At 43.3% G+C, this 25,455-nt stretch overlaps 1 protein-coding gene across 5 annotated transcripts in view; it reads right to left on the reverse strand.

Annotated features, from left to right (window-relative positions):
* Positions 1-214: 214 nt before the first annotated feature.
* Positions 215-25,455, reverse strand: part of Dnajc18 (DnaJ heat shock protein family (Hsp40) member C18) — a 34,460-nt gene continuing 9,219 nt past the window's right edge. For all 5 annotated transcript variants that reach the window (XM_031365369.1, XM_031365367.1, XM_031365368.1 and 2 more), the window contains 6 exons: positions 22,260-22,405; positions 12,690-12,875; positions 9,469-9,575; positions 8,422-8,531; positions 7,076-7,248; positions 215-1,202 (listed from right to left, as the gene is read on the reverse strand). In XM_031365369.1, coding sequence (XP_031221229.1) covers positions 1,078-1,202; positions 7,076-7,248; positions 8,422-8,531; positions 9,469-9,575; positions 12,690-12,875; positions 22,260-22,405 — 847 coding nt within the window. In that variant the 3' untranslated portion in view covers positions 215-1,077. The remainder of the gene's footprint in view (positions 1,203-7,075; positions 7,249-8,421; positions 8,532-9,468; positions 9,576-12,689; positions 12,876-22,259; positions 22,406-25,455) is intronic.

The raw sequence follows: 25,455 nt of genomic DNA on the forward strand, positions 1-25,455 counted from the left end.
CATTCTTGTGCTCATCATACAATAGTAAATGATGATTTAAAGGGAGGGACACAGAGAAGACTCTCCAGTTCCAAAGTGGACCAGGGAATCTACAGTGAAGAGCTGACAGTCTTGGATTTCACCTTCTCCCTTAGCCCAGCTTCCTGCCGCTCAACAGTTCACTGAGCTCAACAGGTTTTTTGTTTGTTTTTGTTATTTTTTTTTTGAGGCAAGGTCTCATTATGTTGTAACTTTGACTGGTCTGGAATTGATATGTAATCCAGGATGACTTTGAACTCAGAGAGAATGGCCTGCCTCTGCCTCCTGAGTGCTAAGACTAAAGATGTACATCACTACACCCAGCCTGCTCAACCAGGTTTTACTTCTTAGATGTTCTGAAAGAGAAGACTAAGTAAGACAATAAAGGAGCCTTGCTGGCTATGGTGGCTCACAGCTGAAATCTCAGCTCTCTCGAGAGGCTCAGGTAGGAGAATCACTGCAGACTCAAGGCCAGCTTGGACTAGGTAGTGAGTTTCAAGCTAGTCTGGGTTCAGAATGAGCCCTTCTCTCAAAAAAGAAATCTCAACTCAGGCAGCTTTGCTTATGTTCCTGACTCGACAGAGATCTGGATAACTTAACTGAACTATTGGCTAAATAGTTCAATTTCTCTATATGGTCTTTAGGGGGTGGAAAACTGAAAATCGGGAGATGTGGTGATTCTACAGTAGGAGAGGTATAACCCTTGGCAGACACCACCAATACTCTGAAATGCTCTGCAATGCACTGGCTAAGATAGACATGCCTAGGTAGTGGGCTCTTGCTGCAGACAGGGTGAAGGAAGAGACGTGGATCTTCTCTCTGGGATGCCCTGACCTACATTCACAGAGGAGCTGGGTCCAAACTTTACCATTCCTGCCCTGGGAGCCAGGCCTGGGGAAGGACCGGAGGGAAACGAGTCTCCATCTGCTGCAGCTCTCTGCCCAACAAAGTTAGCAGATAGTAGAGTACTCATATTTCCTAACTTGTATTATAAAATGGGATTTGCAATGTAATAGTAACGGGTAAGAACCCCCCACCCAGAGCAGGGTCGTCGGCCTCTCAGCCAGCCCTGCGGAGGCCAATGAGCTTGGAAAGCTTTGCACAGTTTTCGAGTTTCAGTGACTCTGCTTTCTGCCGCAGTCTCTCATCTCTGTATAACCCCGCCAAATTGGTCAGCTCCGACTCTGAAAGACACAACAGGTGATGGTTCATTTCAGTGTTTCTAGATTCAAACGACCTTATTTTGGTACTTTATTCTATTCCATCAGGCAAGTGTTATTCCTCTACCCTAGAGGTACTGATTGGGCACTGCACCAGGTTCTGAAGGTTAAGGCTGTCTGTGACCTGAGAGCCCTGCAGTCTCTGTGTTATATTATAAAACTACTAGGCTTAGTTCTTATCAACAAAACATTTGGCACAGGCTTAGGAAGCTTGCACATGTGCAGAAAGAGGAGACTGCCACAGCCTGGCTACCAGTGGTGATCAGATGGCAGTCAGAGGGACTGGAGCCCAATCGCCTATTTATTCCTGTCATCTGAACAAAGACAGCTGCTGCCCTCTTCCCTCAGCATGCAGACTCCTAAGTCACACGTGGTACAGGCTGTCTGGTGGGTGAACATCTATAGAAGGCCAGGCTGGCAGCTTTCCCCATCCCCTTGCCACATGCAGAGGCTACCAATGCAAACTGCTCTTCCAAAAGTCATGTCACCTAGCCCACTGGCCCCTTGTTTCCTTGACTAAATAAATTTCATTTTCTCCTCGTGATAGAGAAGGCCATCCTATTTTTAACTGGAATATAATCTCTGCTGTGTTTCCCAACTCCATGGTGGTTGCTCTAAGTTTTGATTCTCTGGAAGCCCCTCCTCCTTAGCGGGGAGCTCCGGAAATGCACCTTCAGAGACATGTCACATGTGCCGCATATTAATAGGATGGCATGCTTGCATTGGACTTCGTGGCTTCCCAAAGTCTCCAACAACAGGCAGCTTTTAAAGGACCATGCTTCTGACAATGCTATTTCAATCATTTTGAAATATGCCTTCCATTCTTCATCACCTTGCTGACTGGCTCTATTTTCCTTTGTGGAACAAGATGCACCTGTCTGATTAATCAGCAAAGTACCAGGACACAGGAATTAACGCTCGGCCGGGAGGAACAATGGGCATGGACGACTGAATACATTTCTATCAATACAAAACACTGCCTGGCATTTCTGCTCACAATGATTCTATTTACACCGAGGCAGGCCCAAAGTGCAGATGGCTCGCAGGAGGCCAGCGTGAGGGTGGAGAAGCATGATGCCCTCCCTGGACAATGAGTGCAGGGCCTGGACTCTGGCCGGCAGTGGCTTGGCAGGCAGTGGGTCTCTCAGGCTGTAGAACAATGTGCTCTCTCATTCACCCTGGATGCGGGTGCCCACAGGGCCTCCTAGCCAGGGCCTACCTTGGCACAATCACCTTGCAAGTGACAGGGCTCCTTGGGGACTGTGCTGCATTCAAGTGTTCCGGTCTGGCTCCTGCACCCCACTGGGCTTCTTTGGCAGTAGGAAGGTTATGAGGAGGCCTCTGTGAGGTCCACTCTGCTCCTTTGGAGTCACAGCCACACCACTGTACTACAACAGACTGGTTCTCCTTACTACAACAATCTCCTGCTGCTGAGTTTTGTTTTTGTTTTTGTTTTTTCGAGACAGGGTTTCTCTGTGTAAGCCTGGCTGTCCTGGAACTTAGACTGTAGATCAGGCTGGCCTTTAGAGTCGCCCTACATGGCTGCTGGGAACTGCACCAGAGTCCTCTGAAGAACAGCGAGTTTTCTTAACCACTGAGCCATCTCTCCAGTCCCAACACTCAATAACTTATAAGTAAAAGAAAAGAAAAAAAGTCTTTGGGAGGGGCAGGACCAAGAAAATACCTCCTCCCTTTAACCAAATGTCCCCTTCCATTTTAACCACCCAGAGCCTGGTCCCATGGGTCACTGCACTTCAGTTTGCTGTGTGCGGCTGTTCAAGCTTGGGATTCACCAGGAATCAGGTATTCACTGGGTGCCAGGCCCTGTGCTAAGCTATATCCACATCATACAACCTCTCAGGAGGGAATGAATACTCTCCCCCACCTCCACCCCACTTCAAAGCCTAGGATTCTGCCCACTCCGTTATCCTGCTCAAGGTCATGGAAAGAAGTGCTCACTCAAGGCAAAGACCTGGCCTAGCCTCCACTCTGCTGGAGCAGGCCAGGAGGCAGTTACTTGTATCCCACCCAGTACAGTGCCATGGCCACTTTCCCTGACAGTTCATCTAAGATGCCGATATATCAATGGAAGAGTAAACAGGACAATTCTCAGCCATAGAAAAGGATTACTCAGAGAAGATCACCCATATTAGGCTTTCTAAGGAAAAGCAAATAAAAGGAATAATAAAGATTTTAAAAGACAATGGCTAGCCTTGATAAAATTCCCATTTGGTATTTTGCCATGAGTGAACTTTGTTCTCAAGTGGGTTTATTTTTACAACCTCAGAGTGTGCTAAATTTAACCTTCCTGGCTGCACTTGCTGCTGGATTCAGAGGGCAGATGCTGCCTGCTCTCAAATGGCACTCGGGTGGTGTGGAGGCTCCACAGAGCCATTGTATTTAAATGCTAGGAATAGATTTTTACAGGGCTATGTGCTGACAACCTCCATTCACAACTAGTGAGTTGCACACATCAGGTTCATTCAATGAATTTGTTTACTCTGTGTGTGTGCGCGTGTGTGTTTTAACTGAGGATAGATCTTAGGACGTCACGTATCCTAGGTATGAGCTATACCACTGAGCTATACCTTCAGTTTTTTTAAAAAAAAAACATTTTGAGATAGGGCTTACTAAGTTGCCCAGGCTAGCCTAGAACTCACTCTGTGGTGGGGCAGGCCCTGAATTTGTGATCTTCCTGCCTTAGTTTCCCAAGAGATTACAGGGTAAGATTACAGGCTTGTTCTACCAGGTCTAGCCCTCATCGAATTTTCACTTGTACCTGAAGAAGGCCACAGTGCTGAGCAAGGATGGAAACAAAGCTTAGATGCTCCTTTTGATATAACCTTTAACCTCTCAGCATAGCCAGCATCCTAGTGCCAGAGTAGAATATGGTACACAGGCATGCACGTGTGTGTGTGGTATATGTGTGCTTGTGTGTGTGAAACATGCAGAACACAGATTTTCATGCAGTTCTGGCAGACAGCGACAAGTCAAACACCCCAGCATGCAGCACAAGGGCGCATAGGATGCAGCACTTTGCCTTTTCCTTAATTTACATCCACACAGATCCTCGCTCCTACATTCTTTCCCTGTGCTGGAAAATTTTAAGCCAACACTTGGAGACAGAGGCAGGTGAGTCTTTGTGACGTTGAGGCCAGTCTGATCTTTACACAGATTTCTTTCTCTTTCTTTCTTATTTCCTTTTGTTTTTCGAGACAGGGTTTCTCTGTGTAGCCCTGGCTGTCCTGGAACTCACCCTATAGACCAGGCTGGCCTGGAACTCAGAAATCCACCTGCCTCTGCCTCTCAAGTGCTGGGATTAACGGCGTTTGATACCACTACCTTGCTTTTTTATTTTTATTTTTTTAATGATTTATTTATTGTTATATATGGGTACTGTGTAGCTGTCTTCTTTATGGATGGCTATGAGCCACCATATGGTTACTGGGATTTAAACTCAGGACCTCTGGAAGAGCAGTCAGTGCTCTTAACCGCTGAGCCATCTCTCCAGCCCCTTTATTTTTATTTTTTAAATTCCCCTTATCTGTGTGTGTGCGCGTGCACCCTCTTGCATGTCCCATAACATGTATGTGGTGGTCAGATAACTTTTGGGAGTGAGTTCTTTCTACTTCTGGATCCTGGATGCAACTCAAGTGAGGCTTTGTGTAAACTGCCTTTACCCACTGACCCATCTCACCAGCCTGATTTTTTTGCCCAAGACAGAGTCTTACTATGTAGGTCAGTTGGACCTTAAACTCAAAATCTTCCTATTTGTGCTTCCCACTTACTGGAATTACGGGTCTCTACCACCACGCTCAGCTTTTCCCTAATTTTAAAAAGAGAAAACCTAACTTAAACAAGCTTGTCTCCATAGTGAGATACAGGACAGCCAGAGCTACATAGTGAGTCCCTGTCCCAAAACAAAATAAACTAATTTAACAATGAGGTAGGCGGGGCTGGTGAGATGGCTCAGTGTAAGACAACTGACTGCTCTTCCAAAGGTTCTGAGTTCAAATCCCAGCAACCACATGGTGGCTCACAACCATTCATAATGAGATCTGCCGCCCTCTTCTGGAGTGTCTGAAGACAGCTACAGTGTACTTATTTACAATTAAAAACAAAAAAACAAACAAAAACAAAAAACCCCAATGAGGTAGACAAAAGCAGTGTCACCCGGGTTAGTTGCCCCTTATTTGGGACAAGGTCCCTGAGGGCGAGGGCCGAGCCAGCAACACTCGTCCTCAGCTCGCTGCTTTCTAGGATGACACTCTTTTCTAACGACCCATGTTGGGCACAGACTTAGTAAGACACAGTCTGCTCCCCAGGGCCAGCAGCCCCACAGAGGGAGCTGACACGCACCCATGAACCACTAAAGCTAGTGATCAGTGCTGCGCTAGTGGGAGGAGTAGAGTGCCTTAGGAGCCCACCAGAAGGACAGCTTAACTCAGTGGTAGGGTAGGAGCACATGATGGGTCAGCAAGGGGACGAGCCCCTTGACCAAAGAACAAACTGCATCAGTAGACATTTAAGGACATCCAAAAATAAAGCTTAAAAGATGAGTTATAGTTTGCTTTGAAAAAAAAAAATCGTCTGGGCTGGCAAGATGGCTCAGCGGGTAAGAGCACTGACTGCTCTTCCAAAGGTCCTGAGTTAGGATCCCAGCAACCACGTGGTGGCTCACAACCATCTGTAATGAGATCTGACGCCCTCTTCTGGTGTGTCTGAAGACAGCTACAGTGGATTACAGTGAATTATGCCGGAGCGCGAGGTCCTGAGTTCAATTTCCAGCAGCCACACACATGGCTCACAGCCATCTGTACAGCTACAGTGTACTCATACACATAAAATAAATAAAATAAATCTTTAAAAAAAAATCGTCCAAAACCCAGTTTGCAAAGCCAAGATGCAGTTATTCCATGTATGGGGGGGTGCTGTTTTGGGGGGATTGAATGGGATTTAAAAATGGAGTTACTGGCTGAGACAGGACCACCAGTCCTACCAGCACTCCTCAGTAACAACTGGAGCCAAGTAGCAGACACTGTCACCCCACTGATCTCTGTGAGGAAAAGAGAAGATGGATATGTTCACACTCATCCTACTGAAAAATCCAGACCTAGCAGGCCTTGTTTCTTCAGTGTAGCCACAAGGAAAAGAGTGAAGGGGACAAGGGACCCCAGGCCAGCAGCTACAGCAACTATTACTATTTTGCTCTTTCCTCTTCCTCCTTCTTGCTCTTTCTCTTCATACCTTCTCCTCCTCCTCCTTCTTTGGCTTTTCAAGACAGATTTTCTCTATGTAGCCCTGGCTATCCTAGAACTCACTCTGTAGACCAGGCTGGCCTCGAACTCAGAAACCCACCTGCCTCTGCCTCCCAAGTGCTGGCATTAAAGGCATGCACTACCACCGCTGGGCTGGTTTTTTTTGTTTTTGTTTTTTTTTTTAAGGAAAAAAAAAAGCAGTAAGATGAGAAAGCTTGTATACACCTGTAATCTTAAGTCCTCGGGAGGAACAGAAATTTAGGACTACAGAGCATCAGCCTAGAGGCAGAGGCAGGCAGATCCAGCCTGGTCCATGCAGTGAGTTCTCTCACATCCCCATCCGAGGGGAAGAGGAGAATCCAACAGGTACATACAAAGATGCCTGAGTTTTTAAGTTTTGCATCCCAGCCACGTGCCCATAAGCTTTCCTTCTTTGCTGTAGAATCTGAGTGGGTGCCTGTCCTCTGTCTCTGTTGACATGAACATGTGATCCAAACCAGTAGGACAGAGGGGTCAGGAGGCTGGGGAGACCTCATGAGCGGGTCACGGCCACCGTGAAGCCTGTTTGGCCTGACTTACTTTGCTGTTTCTCCTTCCAACAACTGGTCTGGATGTAATCGATGTAGTCTTTCTCTATCGTCTTCTCCAGGTCACGAAGGGAAGCTCCTCGGTAGGCCTTGTCAAAGTTTTTATCCACGAAGTAAGGCACCTGCAGGTTCTGTGTTTCTCTAGAAATGGTATAGCCCAAGGTTCTGAAACAGAGAGTATCTCATATCAGCTTGTAATAGCTGCAATCTTTTTTTTTTTATTAGATATTTTCTTTATTTACATGTAAATTTCTCCCTTCCCAGTTTCCCCTCTAAAAAACAAAGAAACAAACGAAAACAACAAAAACAAACCCCAGCTGCCTCCCCACTTCCCATGCCTGCCACCCCACCCTCTCCTGCTTATGGGCCCTGGCATTCCCCCACACTGGGGCACAGAACCTTCACAGGGCTGAGGTAATAGCTGCAATCTTATTTCTGGCTCTAGCCTCTAAATATGACTGCCATCATCTCTATGTCCTTATGGGTAACAGATATCCCTTATGGCAATTTTTTTTAAAGATTTATTTACTATTATAAATAAGTACACTGTAGCTGTCTTCAGATGCACCAGCAGAGGGCATCAGATTCCCCTGGAACTGGAGTTATGAGTGGTTATGCTCCACCATCTGAGCACTGGAAATTAATCCCAGGCCTCTGCAAGGGCAGCCAGTGTTCTTGACCTTTGAGCTGTCTCTCCAGCTCCTCCTTGGGAATAAAAAATATTTTAAGAAATCACTAGGTCCCAGTGACTATGGATCATTCTAGACCCATGAATCACAATCTGCCCTCCCTCCTCCCCTCTGCATCTTCTCTCCTTGCTTCCTCTCCCTGTCCTTCCTATCTCTCACTGTAGCTCCGACTCACCTGGCTCACAGCAGTCCTCTGTCCCTGACTCCTCAGTGCTGGGCCACAGGTTATGAGCCCTCACTCCTGCCTTCACTGGGGTCCTTTCTAACTCCACCATGGTTAACTGTGAATGTCAAATTATGGCACTGATCCTTCTAAACCAATTCTGACTGTTTTGCAGTTTGACCAAAGGGTGTCGCTGTGTGACAGAATGGTCCCTCTTCTAAGGCAGAGGCGGCTGCTACCCAGCATCCTCAGTGTTACTGCTGGGCTGTTCCTTTCCATTTAGGTTAGTTGTTTTCCAGTACCTAAATTTAATATTTCTCACCTCCACAGAAAACACTAGGGCAACTCTGGATGGCTACTCCCTGAAACATAAGGTCAGCATTTTCCACAGGAAGGTCAGATGAAGTGTCAGCATGAATCAGCAAAACCTTAAGTCTTTTGTCTTTCAGACTGTTGTTAGGGGAAAATTAGAAACATTCCACTTACGATTTATAGAACAGACTATACGGGGGATTAGCAGCCAGCAGCTGAGTAATGACAGAAATAGTCACAATCACCAAAACTGGAAGCAGCTGAACGAATGCAGAATATGGAGTCTGCAAGAGAACAGAGAAGTGCCTGAGAAGGTAAAGACATCCCAGAGGAAATGTAGACTAGCACCGCAGTGAGGATGTCCACAAAGCCAAGGGCTGCCGCGAAGGCTAGGTTCAGCTTAGAAGGCTGAACAACCTTCAGGCTAAGGGAAGTCCTTCCAACCCGCACTGTCAATGACCCCACTGTCCCTTACACCTCTAGGTAACTCTGCCAGACAGGGACTGGGCTCTTGGGGTGGCTACTGCTAAGCAACTCTTACTTGGCCACAGCTGTCCAAAATCAATGACATCTAACTCTGTCAGAAATGATTGCATTCTTCCTTGACAATGTAGGTCAAGGTTCATCCCCCTCCTTTATTAACTACAGTTTAGAGAAAGGACACATTCTTTCAGATACTGTGAACCAGCCAGAGGCATAGTATTTGTTGTTTGTGATAGCTCAGCAAGTCACGGTGCTTGCCGCCAAGCTGGACAGCTAGTTCAATCCCAGCAGTACTTCTTTCCTTTTGAGCTTCCTGAGACACCCCTGGGTATCCTACTTTTAGTTCTGAAATTTTGTTTTGTTTTTGTTAAGTTTTGTCTTGAGACAGGGTTTCTTTGTGTAGCCTTGGCTGTCCTAGACCTCACTGTGTAGACTTTGTGTAGACCAGGCTGGCCTCAAACTCACAGACATCCACCTGCCTCTACCTCCAAAGTGCTGGGATCAAAGGTGTGTGCCACCAGCCTGGCTAGTTCTGGATTTTTTTTTTTTTGGTTTTTCGAGACAGGGTTTCTCTGTGTAGTCCTGGCTGTCCTGGAATTCACCAGGCTTGGCCTCGAACTCAGAAATCCGCCTGTCTCTGCCTCCCAAGTGCGCCACCACCGCCCGGCTCTTTAAAGAGATTCTTATTTTATGTAGTAAGGAAAAGTTCAGTGGGTCTGACCGCCACTCCCCACACACCTGAGATTTCTCTTCCTCTCTCTTATGTGTCTGTGTCCTCTCGTGGCGGTGCCGCCTGCGATAATAGTGACTGTCATCTGTCACATTTGAGAACATGTGAATATTCCCTGGAAAAGAGACATGATTAGAGAGAGAGACAGGGCAGGGAGGAGAGTGGGAGAGAGAATGTTCATGAGATGGCAATTCCTTTTCTGTCCTCTGCAAAGTATTGTTCCAAACAAGGCTAACGACAGTGCATGTGCCTGTCTGACCCAGCAGAAAAACTATGTGAGCCAAGGGAGCCAGCGGGCACAGGGTGCACAAGACTCACCTGACCTCACGGAGACAGACAGTCCACTGCAAGTACTGTGGGAGGAAACTCCAAAAGGCCAGAAGACCAAGAGCATTCTGGCCATGAATCCTATCTGACATACTTACGTTTGCTTCTGTGCCCAGTATTACTAAATGGCATCTTTAATAGCCACTCATAAAATTCAATTTATAGGCTGAGGTGTAGCTCAGCATGGAGTATATGCCTAGCATGGAGGATCAGAGCTGCATCTCTAGCAACACAAAAAATTTAAGTTATTTTCATATACTTGAAAGTTTCATTCTCAACTTCTAGTTTTCTATGATATACTTTCTGTGTTCTTGTATTATTGTACATATTGATTGTCTTAAAAAAAAAGGGGGCTCACTGTGATTTTTAAAGAAATATTTATTTATTTATTTATTTATTTATTGGGTTTTTTTGAGACAGGGTTTCTCTGTGTAGCCCTGGCTATCCTGGAACTCACTCTGTAGACCAGGCTAGCCTCAAACTCAGAAATCTGCCTGCCTCTGCCTCCCAAGTGCTAGGATTAAAGGCATGCACCACCACTGCCCGGCTTTTTTTTTCTCTCTCTAAACTTCTTAACTTTATCTTTTGCCCCAAACACACATATCTCTCAGCATCCTGCAAGATGCAGGTGTTTATTCAATACCTGCATCCAGGACAGGTGCTCTGGTCCAGCCTCCCAAACTGGAGTTTATGTATATGCATTTGTGGATCTCACAGGCTCATCCATTTGAATAGTTGGGCCCCAGTTAGTGGAACTGTTTGAGAAGGATTAGGCCTTGTTATGGCCATGCTGAAGTATCTGTGGCCTTGTTGGAGGAAGTATATCAGTGGGGGTGGGCTTTGAAATTTCAAAAGCCCACACCAGGCTCAGTCTCTCCCCCGCCCCCGCTTTGCCTGCTGCCTGTAGATCAGGATGTAAAGCTCTCAGTACTGCTCCAACACCATGCCTGTCTCTCACCACTATGATGATGACAGACTAACCCTCTGAAATTGTGAGCAAGCCCTTAATTAAATACTTTATATGTGTTGCCTTGGTCGTATGTCTCTTTACAGCAATAGAACTGAAACAGGATGATTTGCCTGCATGTATGTCTATGTACTGTATGCATGCAGTGCCCATGGTGGCCAGAAGAGGGCATCAGCTCCACCTGGAAATGGAGTTAAGATGGTGTGATGGGCTGGAAATAGAACACAGGTCCTCTACAAGAAGAAGCACTCTTAAATGCCGAGTCATTTTTATGTAGTTTTGTTTGTTCACGTAAACTTCTATTTATTTTATGTTGCTGGGTATGGTTTTTGTACACTTTTCATCCCAACACTCAAGGCAGATACAGGCAGAGGCAGGAAGACAGGCAGATCTCTGTGAGTTTGAGGCCAGACTGAGTTTGAGTTTCAGGACAACCAAGCCTACATAGAAAGGCTTTGTCTCAAAAAAACAACAAAGATTTATTTATGTGTTTAAGTAGGTTTTTTTTAAAAAAAGATTTATTTATTTTATGTATATGAGTGCTCTATCTGCACGTCAGAAAAGGGCATCAGGTCCCATTACAGATGGTTGTGTGGTTGCTGGGAATTGAACTCAGGACCTCTGGAAGACAGCCAGTTCTCTTAACGGCTGAGCCATCTCTCCAGTGTTTGAGTATTTGATCTGCATGTATAGATGTCCACCACAGGCATTCCTGCAAAGATCAATCCCTTGAAAGTAAAGCCACAGATGTTTGTGAGTCACTGTGTGAGCACTGGGACTCCAGCCTGTGTCCTTGGGAAAAACAGCTGGGCTCTCTTAACCACCAAGCCCCAGCTCCCAGCTCAGGAAGTCCACCTGGTCTCGAACTTGCTATGTATTGAAGGATGACCTTGAATCCTGATGCTCTTGCTCCCCCCCCCCCAATCAAGTAATGGAATTATACAGTTATATGCCCAGTGATCCATTGTGACATTTAAAAATTAATTAATTTTATGTGTATGGGTGTTTTGTCTGCATGTATGTCTGTGCACCGTGTGCATGCAGTGCCCACAGAAACCAGAAGAGGGCATGAGGTCTCCTAGAACTGGAGGTACAGATGGCTGTGAACTATGTGGGTGCTGGGAATTACACCTTGGTTCTCTGCAAGTATAGCCAGTGCTTTCTAACCACTGAGCCATCTCCCTAGCCCCCAAAGAACTTTTTAAATGATTTCATTTATTCATTTAATACATACACATTAGTATGTGTGTCAGTGTGCACATGCATGTGTGCACCTGTGTGTGTACATGCATGCAAAGCACATGCATGGAGATCAAAGGACAACTTTCAGGAATTGTTTCTCTCATTCTACCATGTGGGGGCCATGACAGCAAATTCTAGACTGTCTTGGGCTACATAAGGGGCCCAAACCAGCCAGAGTGGCTATTTAAACTCTTTCCTAGAATTTGTGAGCTCTAGCTTCAATGTATGGTGCTGTAATAATATACATGTGATGTAAATATAAGATATATATATATATTTCAAAGCAACCCTGAAATACCAGTGCCATTTTTCAGGCGAGTGACTATGATATGGCCGATGCTATGCACAGCGAGGGGCTAGAGACTTCCTCCACCTCCCTGCAGCCCACTCCACATTCTTGCTGTTTCTCCAGCACTGATGTCCTTCTATTTAGATCTTCAAACTAGAGTCTGCTGAGATCCATAACTGAATGGTATAAAGAACCTTCATTTTAAGATACTAACCCCAGGCTGGAGAGGTGGCTCAGTAGCCAAGAGCACTGGCTGGTTTCCCAGAGGACCCAGCACCCACAGCCACTCAGAGATATAAATTCAGTTCCAGGACCCTCCTGTGACCTCCTCTGTCACCAGCCATGTATAAGGTGCACAGATGTACATGTAGGCAAAGCCTTAAAAAACGAAAACAAAAACCAACCTGAAGGGAAGTGTCCTCCAAAGAACACATTAAATAATTCTTCTGGAGAGATGTCAGCTTCAAAATCTCTGTAGTAATGATAAGATCTGGTTCGAGGTACAGTGAAGGTCACCTGCTCGTCTCCATATTCATCATAGCGGAGTCTCTTGTCGGGATTGCTCAGGACTGCAAAGGCATTTCCTATAGCTGCAACCAACAAGAAGCAACATCAGCACATCCTTAGCGGTGGCTGAGAGGGACCCAGCAGCACTGAGAGGGACCCAGCAGCACTGAGAGGGACCCAGCAGCACTGAGAGGGGCCCAGCAGCACTGAGAGGGGCCCAGCAGCACTGAGAGGGGCCCAGCAGCAGCAAGACGCCCAGAGGTGGCACTAGACAGCCTCACAGGCTTATAAACAGAGTTACTTAGGCATATAAAGTTCCTCCAAAGGATTTGCCCCAGAGATAGTTCATAGTATTGATAAACCATAGTATTGATAAACCAAGAACAAATACTAGAATCCAACAACTAGGAACATTACTGAAGTGAACATTAACCCCTAAGAGTTCTTGAAATATCTCAGCTGTAGTGAAGTTGAGACACTGGCCCTAGCTCATGCTGTCAATAATTTTAGACATGTTGGAGAAGTGTTAGACATGTTAGAACACTAGGGTGTTCCTATCATTCCAAAGTGGGACTTGTGAGGCTGGAGAGATGGCTCAGAGATTAAGAGCACTTACTGCTCTTATACAAAACCAAGGTTCAGTTCTTAACATCAGAATGGGTGACTCAGACCTGCCTGTAACTCTAGTTTCTTGATACCCTATTCTGGCCTCTCTGGACACCTGTGTACACAAACAAATAAGCACACACATAGGCACAAATGAAAAATTTTAAAAATATGTTCTAGGGGATGGAGCTATAGTTCAGAGTTAAGGAGCATGCTTACCACACAAGCCTCAGGATCTGATACACATGCACACGTGTACACACACACACACACACACACACATCAGTGTTCTTATATCACTTAAAAGTAGCAGTTTATTGAAACAGTTCACAGTCCTGTTAAGTTGAAGTTAAAAAAAAATCTCCTAAATAAAATAATCTGCAAAACTCCTGCTTGGGTTAAAAACAAAAGGCTCTCGTTGGCTTGTGAGAAGACTTCCATATGAATATAGAGAACATGGAGGCTGGAAAGATAGCTCAACCACTAAAGGCTAGGATGACAACTAAAAATATAAGAGAACGTGGGTTATCCACATGGTCCCTTAGTGATGCTTTAAGAACTAGATTCACAACAGAAAAACTGTCCTCATGATATACAGGAACTTTTTCCCTAAGATTTATTCTACCTGGGCATAGTAGCACACACCTTAATCCCAGCAGTCAGGGGGCAGAGACAGGCAGGTTTCTGTGAATTAAAGGCCAGACTGAGTTCCAGGTCAGCCAGGGCTATATAGACATTTTCTCAAGCAAACAAAAAATGTACTTCCTTTTATGTGTATGGGCATTTTGCCTGAATGTATGTATATGCACCACATGTGTACAGTGCCCACAGAGGCCTGACGAAGGTGTTGGATCTCCTGGAGCTGGAGTTACAGACAATTGTGAGTCACTGTATTGTTGTTGGGAATTGAACCTTGGTCCTCTGTAAGAATGGCCAGTGAGTGCTCTTACCCCCTGAGTTATCTCTTTAGCCTCAAGAATAACTTAAAAGTTTCTCATGTACCCACAAAATGACTCAGTGGGTAAAGGCACTTGCCACCTGGCCTGAAGACCTGAGCTCAATCCTTGGAACCCACAGGGTAGAAGGAGAGAGCCAGTTCCTGCAAGTTGCCCTCTGGCCTTTAGATACCCACACCCCACACAAATAAAAGGACAAGATTTCCAAGTCTTTGCTTTTTCAAAATATCAAACACACATAAAGGTTTGTGAGTCTGTTTGTTTTCTTTCTTTCTTTCTTTCTTTCTTTCTTTCTTTCTTTCTTTCTTTCTTTCTTTTTTAGTACAATAAAGCTCCATAAGCTGGGTCTGATAGTACACAATTATAATCCTGGCATACAGGAGACAGATGGGAGATTTAGAGTTCAAGGCAGCCCTCAGCTAGATAATTAGACATTGTCTTAAAAATCACAACCTAGGAATAGAGATGGTTCAGCAATAAAGAGCACATTGGCTCCCCCCGGGACTGGAGTTACAGGCTATGGTAAACAAAACTGGTTCTGGGAACCAAACGCAGTCCTCTGTGAGAGCATCAAGTCTATCAACCCTGAGCTCCAACCCCAAGAAATAATTCAAGGTTCATTTATTTTATTACTTTATGTGTATAAATGTTTTGCCTGCATGTATGTATATGTGCTCATCTGATTCCCTCTGAGGCCAGAAGAGGGCATTGGAACCTCATTGTAGGGCTGGAGAGAAGGCTTAGCAGTTAACAGCACTGACTGCTCTTCCAGAGGTCCTGAGTTCAATTCCCAGCAGCCACATGGTGGCTCACAACCATTTGTAATGGGATCTGACGCCCTCTTCTGGTGTGTCTGAAGACAGCTACAGTGTACTTACATATAATAAATAAATAAATCTTTAAAAAAATTTCATAAGCCTTAGAAAAGGGATTAAAGGATTTTACAACAAAATGAAAACAACATCAAAGCATTAGAGGGGAGAATATTAAAACATATAAATCTGAATATAGAGACTCTCTCATCTCTGAGAGAAAGGAAAAAGATAAATATGGAGGCAGATGTTAGAAAAAAATCAGACATTTATGAACAAATCTGAGAATACTGAAATAATAAAGACAGAAAAACAAACATTAGAGGAAAATTTAGAGAACTTTATAAGCAAAATTGAGGGGGAGATTCATAAAGATACCAGAAAAGGAGAATAATAAAAATTGGAGAGAAGTCTTAGAAGAAAATTTATAAAAGATTATAGGTAAAATTGAAGTATACACTAAGATAGGGACAGGAGAAGGAAGGCCAGAAAAATACCCTGTAACAAGACTGCGAAATGCTGGGCGGTGGTGGCGCACACCTTTAATCCCAGCACTTGGGAGGCAGAGGCAGGCGGATTTCTGAGTTCGAGGTCAGCCTGAGTTCCAGGACAGCCAGGGCTACACAGAGAAACCCTGTCTCGAAAAACAAAACAAAAAAAAGACTGCAAAAGACCTAAAATGATTTTCCCAGCCTTAATAAGGGAACTAGAAGGAAATGAAGAAAATTCACGTGGTTATCCAGAATTTGAATGGCAATCCTATGGATTTGAGAAGGTTTAAAGAAGCAATAACAGGCTATGGCTCACGTTCACCATATGTTAAACAGATACTCAATATCTGGGCTACATGGAATCACATAATGCCAAAAGACTGTCGAGATTTGATGACAGCCATCCTAGAGCCTGGCACTCAGTAACAATGGCTGAAATGGTGGGAATATGAGGAGCAATGAAAGAGAAACAGAGGCACTGACTTTGTCAAGGATCAGTTACTAGGTGAAGGCCCATATTCTGAATTAGGAATACAGATTGCTCTTGAGGATGCTGTCCTAGAACAATGTCACACAATAGCCTTAAATGCTTAGGACAAGGTTGAACAACCAAGATGAACGGAATCGTTTACAAAGATAACCCAGGGTTCAAATGAACCTGGTACAGGCTTTTTATGAAGACTCTCCACAGCTCTAAATAGATCAATATCAGATCCAAGTGCCAGAGAAAGCTTAACTGAATCTTTAGCTTTGAAAATGCTAATGATGAATGCAAAAAGACTATTAGACCATTAGGAGCAAGATCTACAGCTCTTTAGGAATGCATTAAAATGATTGCAGACATAGAAGCAAATGCTCACAATATCCAATTGGGGTTGGACAAACAATTAGAGGAAAGAAAAACAAGATAGCCATTGCTGTGGCTGTCAAAGACCCAGTCATTCCCTAAGCGACGTAACCAGACCATTTCTATGGATAAATCCTTCAACAGTAGTAATAATTCTGGGAGAAATTTTCCTATGAGATGTAGAAGATGTGGAAGGAATATAGCTCACGAGTGTAGCTCATCCTAAGATATGCAAGGCGTTTCCTTAATTTCGAAAAACTAACTAAGGGACCTCACTCAAGGACTGACAAAAACCAACACTAAGGAAAGATATTTCTGAAAAGCTGAGTTCAATTCCCAGCAACTACATGGTGTCTCACAGCCATCTGTAATGGGATCTGATGCCCTCTTCTCACTAGACAGCTACAGGGTACTCATATAAATAACAAAAAAATAAATAAATAAAAAACTCAATTAAACCACTCAACAAAATTCAAATAGCCCCTAGAGATAGAACAAGAGATTCTAAGGATATAGAGGAACAGATGCCTTGGCAGACTGCTATCAATCATAAGAGACCAAAGTTGAAATCCCAGCCAGATGGACTTGAGATGGAAGGGTCTGAGGATACTGGTGCAGATGCAGCCTTAACGTCACAAGCTGCCCGGAGTCCAGCTCGGCTGCGCCAAAGGGTATCTACTTGGCTCCTAGGGACTGGGACATTGTCTCACGTACAATGAAGTCTTGAATGGATTAAATTTATAGGACCAGAAGGGTCAAATAGGGAGGTTAAGACCACATGTGGCAGATATAGCCATCAACTTAAAGGGATGAGATCTATTCCAACAATGGAGATTAGCATTGCTCCAACTTTAGATATAGGCCATAAGAAAAGAGGTGGTTCTGATAAAAAAAAAAAAATTAAAAGGATGTTATCAGGGACAGTTGCAAGCTATCTATTGACAGAATACAGCCTTCTATCTTGGTTGAGGGAGCCACTGCTAATGAAACACCAACAGCTTTACACTAAGGTGGTTGACTGACCAACCTGTTTAGATTGAGCAATGACCTAAGACAAAGAAAAATTAGAGCACATAGAAGAGTCCATCAGCTCTTGGAACTCTCCTGTATTTGTTATTAAACACAAATCTGGCAAATGGAGGCTATTGACAGATCTGAGAAAAATCAATAGAATTATTCAGCCAATGGGCTATTTACAGGCTGGAATCCCATTACCTTCCTCATTACCTAAGAAATGGCCTATCATAGTGATTGATCTAAAGGATTGCATTTTCCCAACCCCTTTACAAGAACAACAGAGAGGGCCAGGTTGTGGTGGCACACGCCTTTAATCCCAGCACTTGGGAGGCAGAGGCAAGCGGATTTCTGAGTTTGAGGCCAGTCTGGTCTACAGAGTGAGTTCCAGGGCTGGTAAGATGGCTCAGCAGGTAAGAGCACTGACTGCTCTTCCAAAGGTCCTGAGTTCAAATCCCAGCAACCACATGGTGGCTCACAACCACCTGTAATGAGATCTGACGCCCTCTTCTGCTATGTCTGAAGACAGCTACAGTGTATTATTTATAATAATAAACCTTTGGGCCAAGGCGAGCCGGTTGACCGGAGTGAGCAGAGGTCCTAAAAAGTCAATTCCCAACAACCAGATGATGGCTCACAACTATCTTTAAAAAAACAAAACAAAACAAAAGCAAGCAATGTCGGTTTATAAAAAGAACTAATTGAATTCTCCTATGTATAATAAAAGGGGACCAATTTCTGGAGCCCCTACATTTTTACTGATGCAAAGAAACCAGGAAAGGTAGGATATAAGTTAGAAAACATAAGTAAGTGAGAATCCTTATGATCCAGTTCAAAAATCAGAGTTACATGCAATTCTTATGGTATTATTGGTTTTTCAATAATCTCTTAATATAGTAACTGACTTTCAATATGCAGAAAGAGTTGTTTTGCATATATAAACTACTGAACTTATTCAGGATGATTCTGAATTAAATTCACTGTTTATTCAGTTACAACAAATGATCAGAAATAGAAATCATCCATTATATATACACATATCAGATCTCATATGGGTCTCCCAGGCGCTCTCGCACAAGGTGATGATGAAATTGATCAGCTATTGATAGAAAGTGTGCTAGAGGCTTCAGAATTTCATAAAAACCACCATGTTAACAGCAAAGGTTTAAAAAAGGAATTTTCGCAAAGAGCAGTGGTGGCACACACCTTTAATCCCGGCACTTGGGAGGCAGAGGCAGGCGGATTTCTGAGTTCGAGGCCAGCCTGATCTACTACCAGCCTGTTCTACAGAGTGAGTTCCAGGGCAGCCAGGGCTACACAGAGAAACCCTGTCTTAAAAATCAATCAATCAATAAATAAATAAAATAAATAAATAAAATGAAAATGAAATTTTCTATCACTTGGCAACAAGCCTAGGAAATTGTAAAGATATTCCTATTTGTTCTGTATATAACCAAACTCCATTACCTACAGAGAATAACCCTAAAGGCACCTAAGGAAATGAAATTTGGCAAATGGGCGTGTTTTATTCCACAGAGTTTGGTAAGCTGAAATGTGTGCACCATACTATAGACACATATTCATAATTTCATGGTCAACTGCACTAACTTCTTAAAATGCTGATTCTGTAATTACATATTTATTAGAAATTTTGTTCATTATGGGAATACATAGACAAACTATTACAATGCTCTAGAATATGTCTATAATAAAATAGAATTATTTTTATATATTGTGATATAAAACATATTACAGGTATACCACACTATCCTACAGGACCAACAATCGTATAGAGATCCAATTGTACTGTAAAGAGATTAACGCCTTTAATCCCAGCACTTGGGAGGCAGAGGCAGGCGGATTTCTGAGTTTGAGGCCAGCCTGGTCTACAGAGTGAGTTCCAGGACAGCCAGGTCTATACAGAGAAACCCTGTCTCGAAAAAAACAAAAAAAAAAAAGAGAGAGAGATGATTAACAAGCAAAAAGGAGTAACAAAGACCCTAGAATAGATTACATAATGCTTCATTAAGTTTAGATTTTATATATGCTAGTGAGTAAAAACCTACAGCTGCTAAGAGACACTGGAATATGGAAAAAAACAAAAAACTGCTGAACTAAGCCAGCCTATTTATTCTAAAGGTGTCTTAACTTTGGAATGGAAAACAAGAAATGTGCTATGCTGGGGGAGAGATTAAGACTTTTTTTTCACAGAAAAAGAAAAGCTATGGGATCCTTCCAAAATGATGAAATCAGACATGGCAGGAGATCTCCTGAAGATCTCAACTACAGACAAGAAGAAAATCAAAATAATCAAACAAATCAGTAATGTACAATGCTAAAACAACTCTGAAACTGGCTGGGACATAGACAAGTCTCCAGCCAGAACTTCAGCTTATGTGGCCAATAGACTTGTTGGTTAGAAAATTCTCATACTTATTATTACACACTATCCTTTCATACCACACAAATGGGGATTTATATTGCACTTAGATTTATATTGTAGTTAGAAGACTAACTTCTGAAGAAAGACCTGCTCAAATAAAGAGCAGGAAATCACCCTTGACTGACCTGTGCATGCTGCACATTCTATACAAATGTCTTTCTAGAACTATATATTGCTTGTAAGGTTTGTATATTGCAGAATGGAAGACCAAAAGGGCCGCCCTGATAGGAGTCACTCTTGGGGATGCTGAGATGCTGAGGCCTGCTACACCAGCTCGATGCTTGATGCTCCTCAACTGCACCAAAGCTTTTTTTGTTTGTTTGTTTTTGCCGAGACAGGGTTTCTCTGTGTAGCCCTGGCTGTCCTGGAACTCACTCTGTAGACCAGGCTGGCCACGAACTAGAAATCTGCCTGCCTCTGTCTCCCAAGTGCTGGGATTATAGGCGTGCGCCACCACCACCTGGCTACCAAAGCTGTTCTTGTAAAGACTTGCTTTCTGAAACATTTTCAGAACAGCTAGCACACTTGGTTTAGCCTTTCAGACTGCTCCAATCCGGACTTCATTTAAGCCTGCACTGTCTCAGCTTACAAAGACTGGACAACAAATGCTACTGCTAGCTTTATTAAGACAACCATTTTTTAATTTTCTTGCCCCCCCAAAAGGAATTCTTTGCCCCAATTCAAGCAGGAAGAAATTATAATAAGGCTATCTTTATCCCAGTTCCTTAAGTTGGGTGAATGATTTTGGTTATTTTATGAATAATAGATAGATTGCCAATTTAGGGGATGATTATGAATAATTACAGTCTTGAGTGGGGAGGAAACAAAATAGGGAATGTAGATTCAGGGATTTCTATTCCATTTCCTTTCCTTCTCTCTGTCCTTCTTTCTTCTTAAGTGAGTCAAGGGAAGGGGGTAGAAATGAGAGGGATATAAAAATATTATAAGAAATTAGACAATAAGAGGTAGATAATTAAATCTACTCTTAAACCAAAATATATTTTATACCTATAATCTTACATTGGTAGAGAATTTTGTATATTGATACAAAAAGGTTATATTTTGTTACATTGGTACAGAATTTTATATATTGAGACAGGTTTAAGTTTTTCATTGGTATAAATCTTTGTATATTGATACAACATTTAATATTAATTTTGTTACAACATAATATATGTTAGGCATTATGCCTGTGCAACTCATTTAAAAATACAAGGTTTAGTCCCAGTTCTTTTAATAGCTGCTATTACAAAGGATTTAGGATAATTAAGTAATGCAAGTTAATAGTCAAATAAACTTGTGGTCTTGTCAGATGCTAGTCTGGATTATTACAGAGATATGCGTCCTGAGTTGAACAGATAATAGGTAGCTGGAGACAGGCAATGTGAGCTTGTTCAGATATGATATAAATAGATGGTCTTCAAAAATCTCATGGCATTTAAAGGTTTTTTTTTTTTTTCCACTAATTTAAGGCTTTTGTGACATTGAGACATGTCAGCTCTGGGCAGCATCCCAGCTTAAATTGGTTGAATTTCAGCTAGAGCTCTCTCAAAAGAGAGAGAGAGGTGGAGGGAATTGGGGAGAAAGAGTGTCAAGTGATGTCCTTGCAAGCACAATGAGCTGAGCCAGGCTCTGTGGAGACAAAAACTGGTAATGCAGATGCTGTGGGGTTTGATGACCAGCCAAAACCTACTGGAATGCTAGTGAGAGACCCTGGCTCAAAAGCAAAGGTGGATGGCACCCAAGTCTATCTTCTGGCCTCTAAATACATGTGGACATGCACAACACACACACACGCATACTCACACACACACACACACACACACGCATACTCACACACACACACACACACACACACGCATACTCACACACACACTCACACACTCATGAGTGTTTAAAAATCCAGCCTTGGTAGTGAACATCTCTATTCCCATCATTTGAAAGGCAGAAGCAGGAGGATTATCCAGACAAGGGTACATGAATAGTAAGACAAAGCAAAAGTGTGTCAAGGAAAAATGCTTATGACCTAAGAAGCCATCTGCAGGGAAGACTCAAAACAGTTTGCTCCTAGGCCTGCAAGATGGCTCAGAGGGTAGAAACTGCTAAGTCTGATGACCTTAAGCCTGACTCCTGGGACCCAAAGACTGCAAGTAGAAAACTGATTTTCAAAGGCTGTTCTCAGACCTCGATGCATGTGCCCACTACTAAGATAGATAAATATACTTTTAAAAGTTAAAAACAAACAAATTTGCTACCACCGACATTACGAGGGCAGATGGGCATGGCTCAAGGTCAAACCTTTGAAGGCGTCTGTCGCTCCAGGAGCACAGTTCTTGTCGGGGTGAAACTTCAGGGCAAGCTTCTTGTACGCTTTCTTAAGCTCTTCATCGCTGGCATTGTGAGGAACACCCAGAATGTCATAGTAATTTCTGCACTTCTTGATTCTTAAAAGAGAAAAAACCAATTTAATATGTATTTTTTAAAATACAGAGGCTCCATTTATACAACTAACAACCAGACAATATAACCATCAAGCCTGTGTGGACCAAAGCAAACCTAAGAGGAATTAGTGAACCAATTATGAAACATTCAAACCTTCCTACCCAGACCTCGGGGCTTTGAACAGCTCCTCCTGGTGTACTCTTCCCTCCCTCCTATTTTCACAGAAGGGAGCGAAAGAAGCATGTTGACTTAGCATGTCAAAGTTCAGGCTAAGATCCTGAAACTTAATCCTAGAAGAGCAAAACTAGAAGAGCCATCTAGCTATCTTACTTATTTTGTTTTCTTGTGACAGTATCTCAAGCAGCTCAGGCTAGCCTCGAGCTCACTATGTAGCTAAGGCTGGCCTTTAAGTCTCAATCCTCCCTTCCCCACAGGTTGATATTATGGGTGTGCCTGCTTTCACGTCTGCCCTTACGGCTGTCTCTCAAAACTGTGTGTACAGTTTTCTCTTTCGGGAAACAGGATGTAGGGATAGTCCTGTTCCCCAATTGGTTCTTGATCAATAAAGAAAGTCATGGGCCAGTTGCTGGGCGGAAGGCACAAGCGTGACTTCCGGGTCCCTGGAGAAGAAGGGATAGCAAGGAAGGAGAGGGGGAGTTTTGAAATGCTTTTGATGGAGAAGAGTTGATGAGCCAAGGGAGATCTCAAAACGGAGTGGCCACACAGGTTGCCCCTACAGGAGGGTGGTCAGGGGTGTTTAGCAGGGGCTAGATGGGACTAGCCACTAAAGTTTAGGGCAGGTGGGAGGTGCAGAGCTAAGAGCAACATCATTATAAGAGCACTCTTTTCCAGGTGGGAGAGAGTAGCGCCCAGCAATTGTGTGTGTGTGTGTGTGTGTGTGTGTGTGTGTGTGTGTGTGTGTGTTTTATCCATGGACTCAATGGAAGCTGGGCAGGGGCTTGTAGCTCAGCCCATTCCCGGAGCATAGGTAGGGTAGTGAAAAGTTACAGTCAACAATGGGAAGGTTTTGTTTGTTTGTTTTGAGACAGGGTCTCCCTATGTAGTTCTGGCTGTTTTAGAACTTTTTATGTAAACCAATCTGGCCTCCACCTCAGGAAGATCAGCCTACTTCCGTCTCCCTCCCAAGTTCTGGGATTAAAGGCATGTACCACTATGCTTGGTCTTTTTTTTTTTTAAAGATAGAATCTCCTGTAGTCCAGGTTGGGTTCCAACTCTCCAAGTAGCAGAGAATGACTTCCTGAGTGTGTGTGTGCGTGCATGTATGTCTGTATATTTGTATGTATGTTTTTATGCATGCATGCATGTGTGTTTGTATGTATGTGTGTATGTATGTATATGTATCAAGACCAGAGACCAACATCAGATGTTTTCCTCCCAGTCTTCATTTTTTTTATTTATTTTTTCTTAGTTTTTCGAGACTGGGTTTTTCTATGTAGCCCTGGATGTCCTGGAACTCACTCTGTAGACCAAGCTGGTCTTGAACTCAGAAATCCACCTGCCTCTGCCTCCCAAGTGCTGGGATTAAAGGCATGCGCCACCAACGCCTGGCCTCACTTTATTTTTTTTAATTACATTTTCTTTCTCTCTCATTCTTTTATCTCTTTTTGAGCCCTAGCTGTCCTGGAACTCACACAGATCCACCCACCCCTGCTTCCTGAGTGTCAGATAAGCATCAGTCCCCACACCTGCCTTGAACTGATTTTGTATGTCCACGAGGCTAGGGTCCAGGTCCATCTTTTTTCCTGTAACTATTCATTGTCTCGTCAACACTTGCAGAGGCCTGTTCTTTCCTCCATTAAAATGTCTCGGCACTTTGTCGATGAGTAATGGACTAGACCCAGGCGTGGTGGCTCAGCTCACCTAGCATCATTACTATTTGGTAGGCTGAGGTGAGAGATTTACTGGGAGTTTTGAACTTACAGAGTTAAACCTTGCCTAAAAACAACAACAAAAACCAAGGGCCCATAAACATAAGAGTTATTCCTCAGCCTAGTCTACAGAGTGACATGTCCATCCTTAAATTTGTCTGATGGTCTTCATTGTTCTTTGAAGTAAGCTTAAAGTTTAAGCTGAGTGGTGGTAGCACATGTCTTTAATCCCAGCACTCAGGAGGCAGAGGCAGGGAGATCTTTTTAAGTTCATCCTAGTCTACAGAGCTAGTTTTAGGATAGTCAGGGTTACACAGAGAAGCCCTGTCTCAAAAAAAAAAAAAAGTTAAAGCACTACTTCTCCAACTTTGTTCTCTTTTAAAAAACTGTTTGGGCTATTCCGGGTCCCCTCCATCTCCAGGTGATATTCCTTTCTTCTATTTATTCATTTGCTTTTGGAACAGACACTCCTAGGGCATGGAGTTGTGTTCCTTTAATCCCACATACAGAATGACCCTGTTTCAATCAAACAACAATAAAGAGAGAGGGTCTCTCACTCAATAGCTCTTGTAGGCCTGGAACTTGTTATGCAGACCAGGCTGGCCTTGAACTCATGTTCCAAGCACCCACATCAGGTGGCTCACAGCTGTCTATAACTCCATCTCCAGGGGATCTGACATCTTCTTCAAGTCTTTGTAACACCTGCATTTGTATGTTCATGCCCACAAACAGATACATAAAAATAAAATTAATAATAATAATAATAATAATAATAATAATAATAATAATAATAAAGGGTTGTACTTGCCCTCCTCTCTTTTCAGCCCTGATTTTGTATAGGTCTGAGTGTTAAGGAGCACACAGACCTTATTATATAGCTCTGGCTAGCCCAGAAGTTGCTGATTCTCCTGCTCTAGAGTTCTGGGGTTACAGCTTTCCACAAGCAGAAATGCCTTTGTCATTGGAATACTGTTTTTCTTTCCTGTGCAGTATAGTTAGAAGTTTATCAGTTGTGTTATCATTTTAAGGATTCAACTTATGATTGCATTGCTTTTTCTCTATTGCTTTCCTACCTGTTTCATTTATATGTACTAATGTTATTTCCTTTATCCTTCATATGTAAGGGTTTGTTTGTTTGTTTGTTTTTTGTTTTTGTTTTTGTT

Source organism: Mastomys coucha, unplaced genomic scaffold, assembly GCF_008632895.1.
Source record: "Mastomys coucha isolate ucsf_1 unplaced genomic scaffold, UCSF_Mcou_1 pScaffold13, whole genome shotgun sequence".
NCBI lineage: Eukaryota > Metazoa > Chordata > Mammalia > Rodentia > Muridae > Mastomys > Mastomys coucha.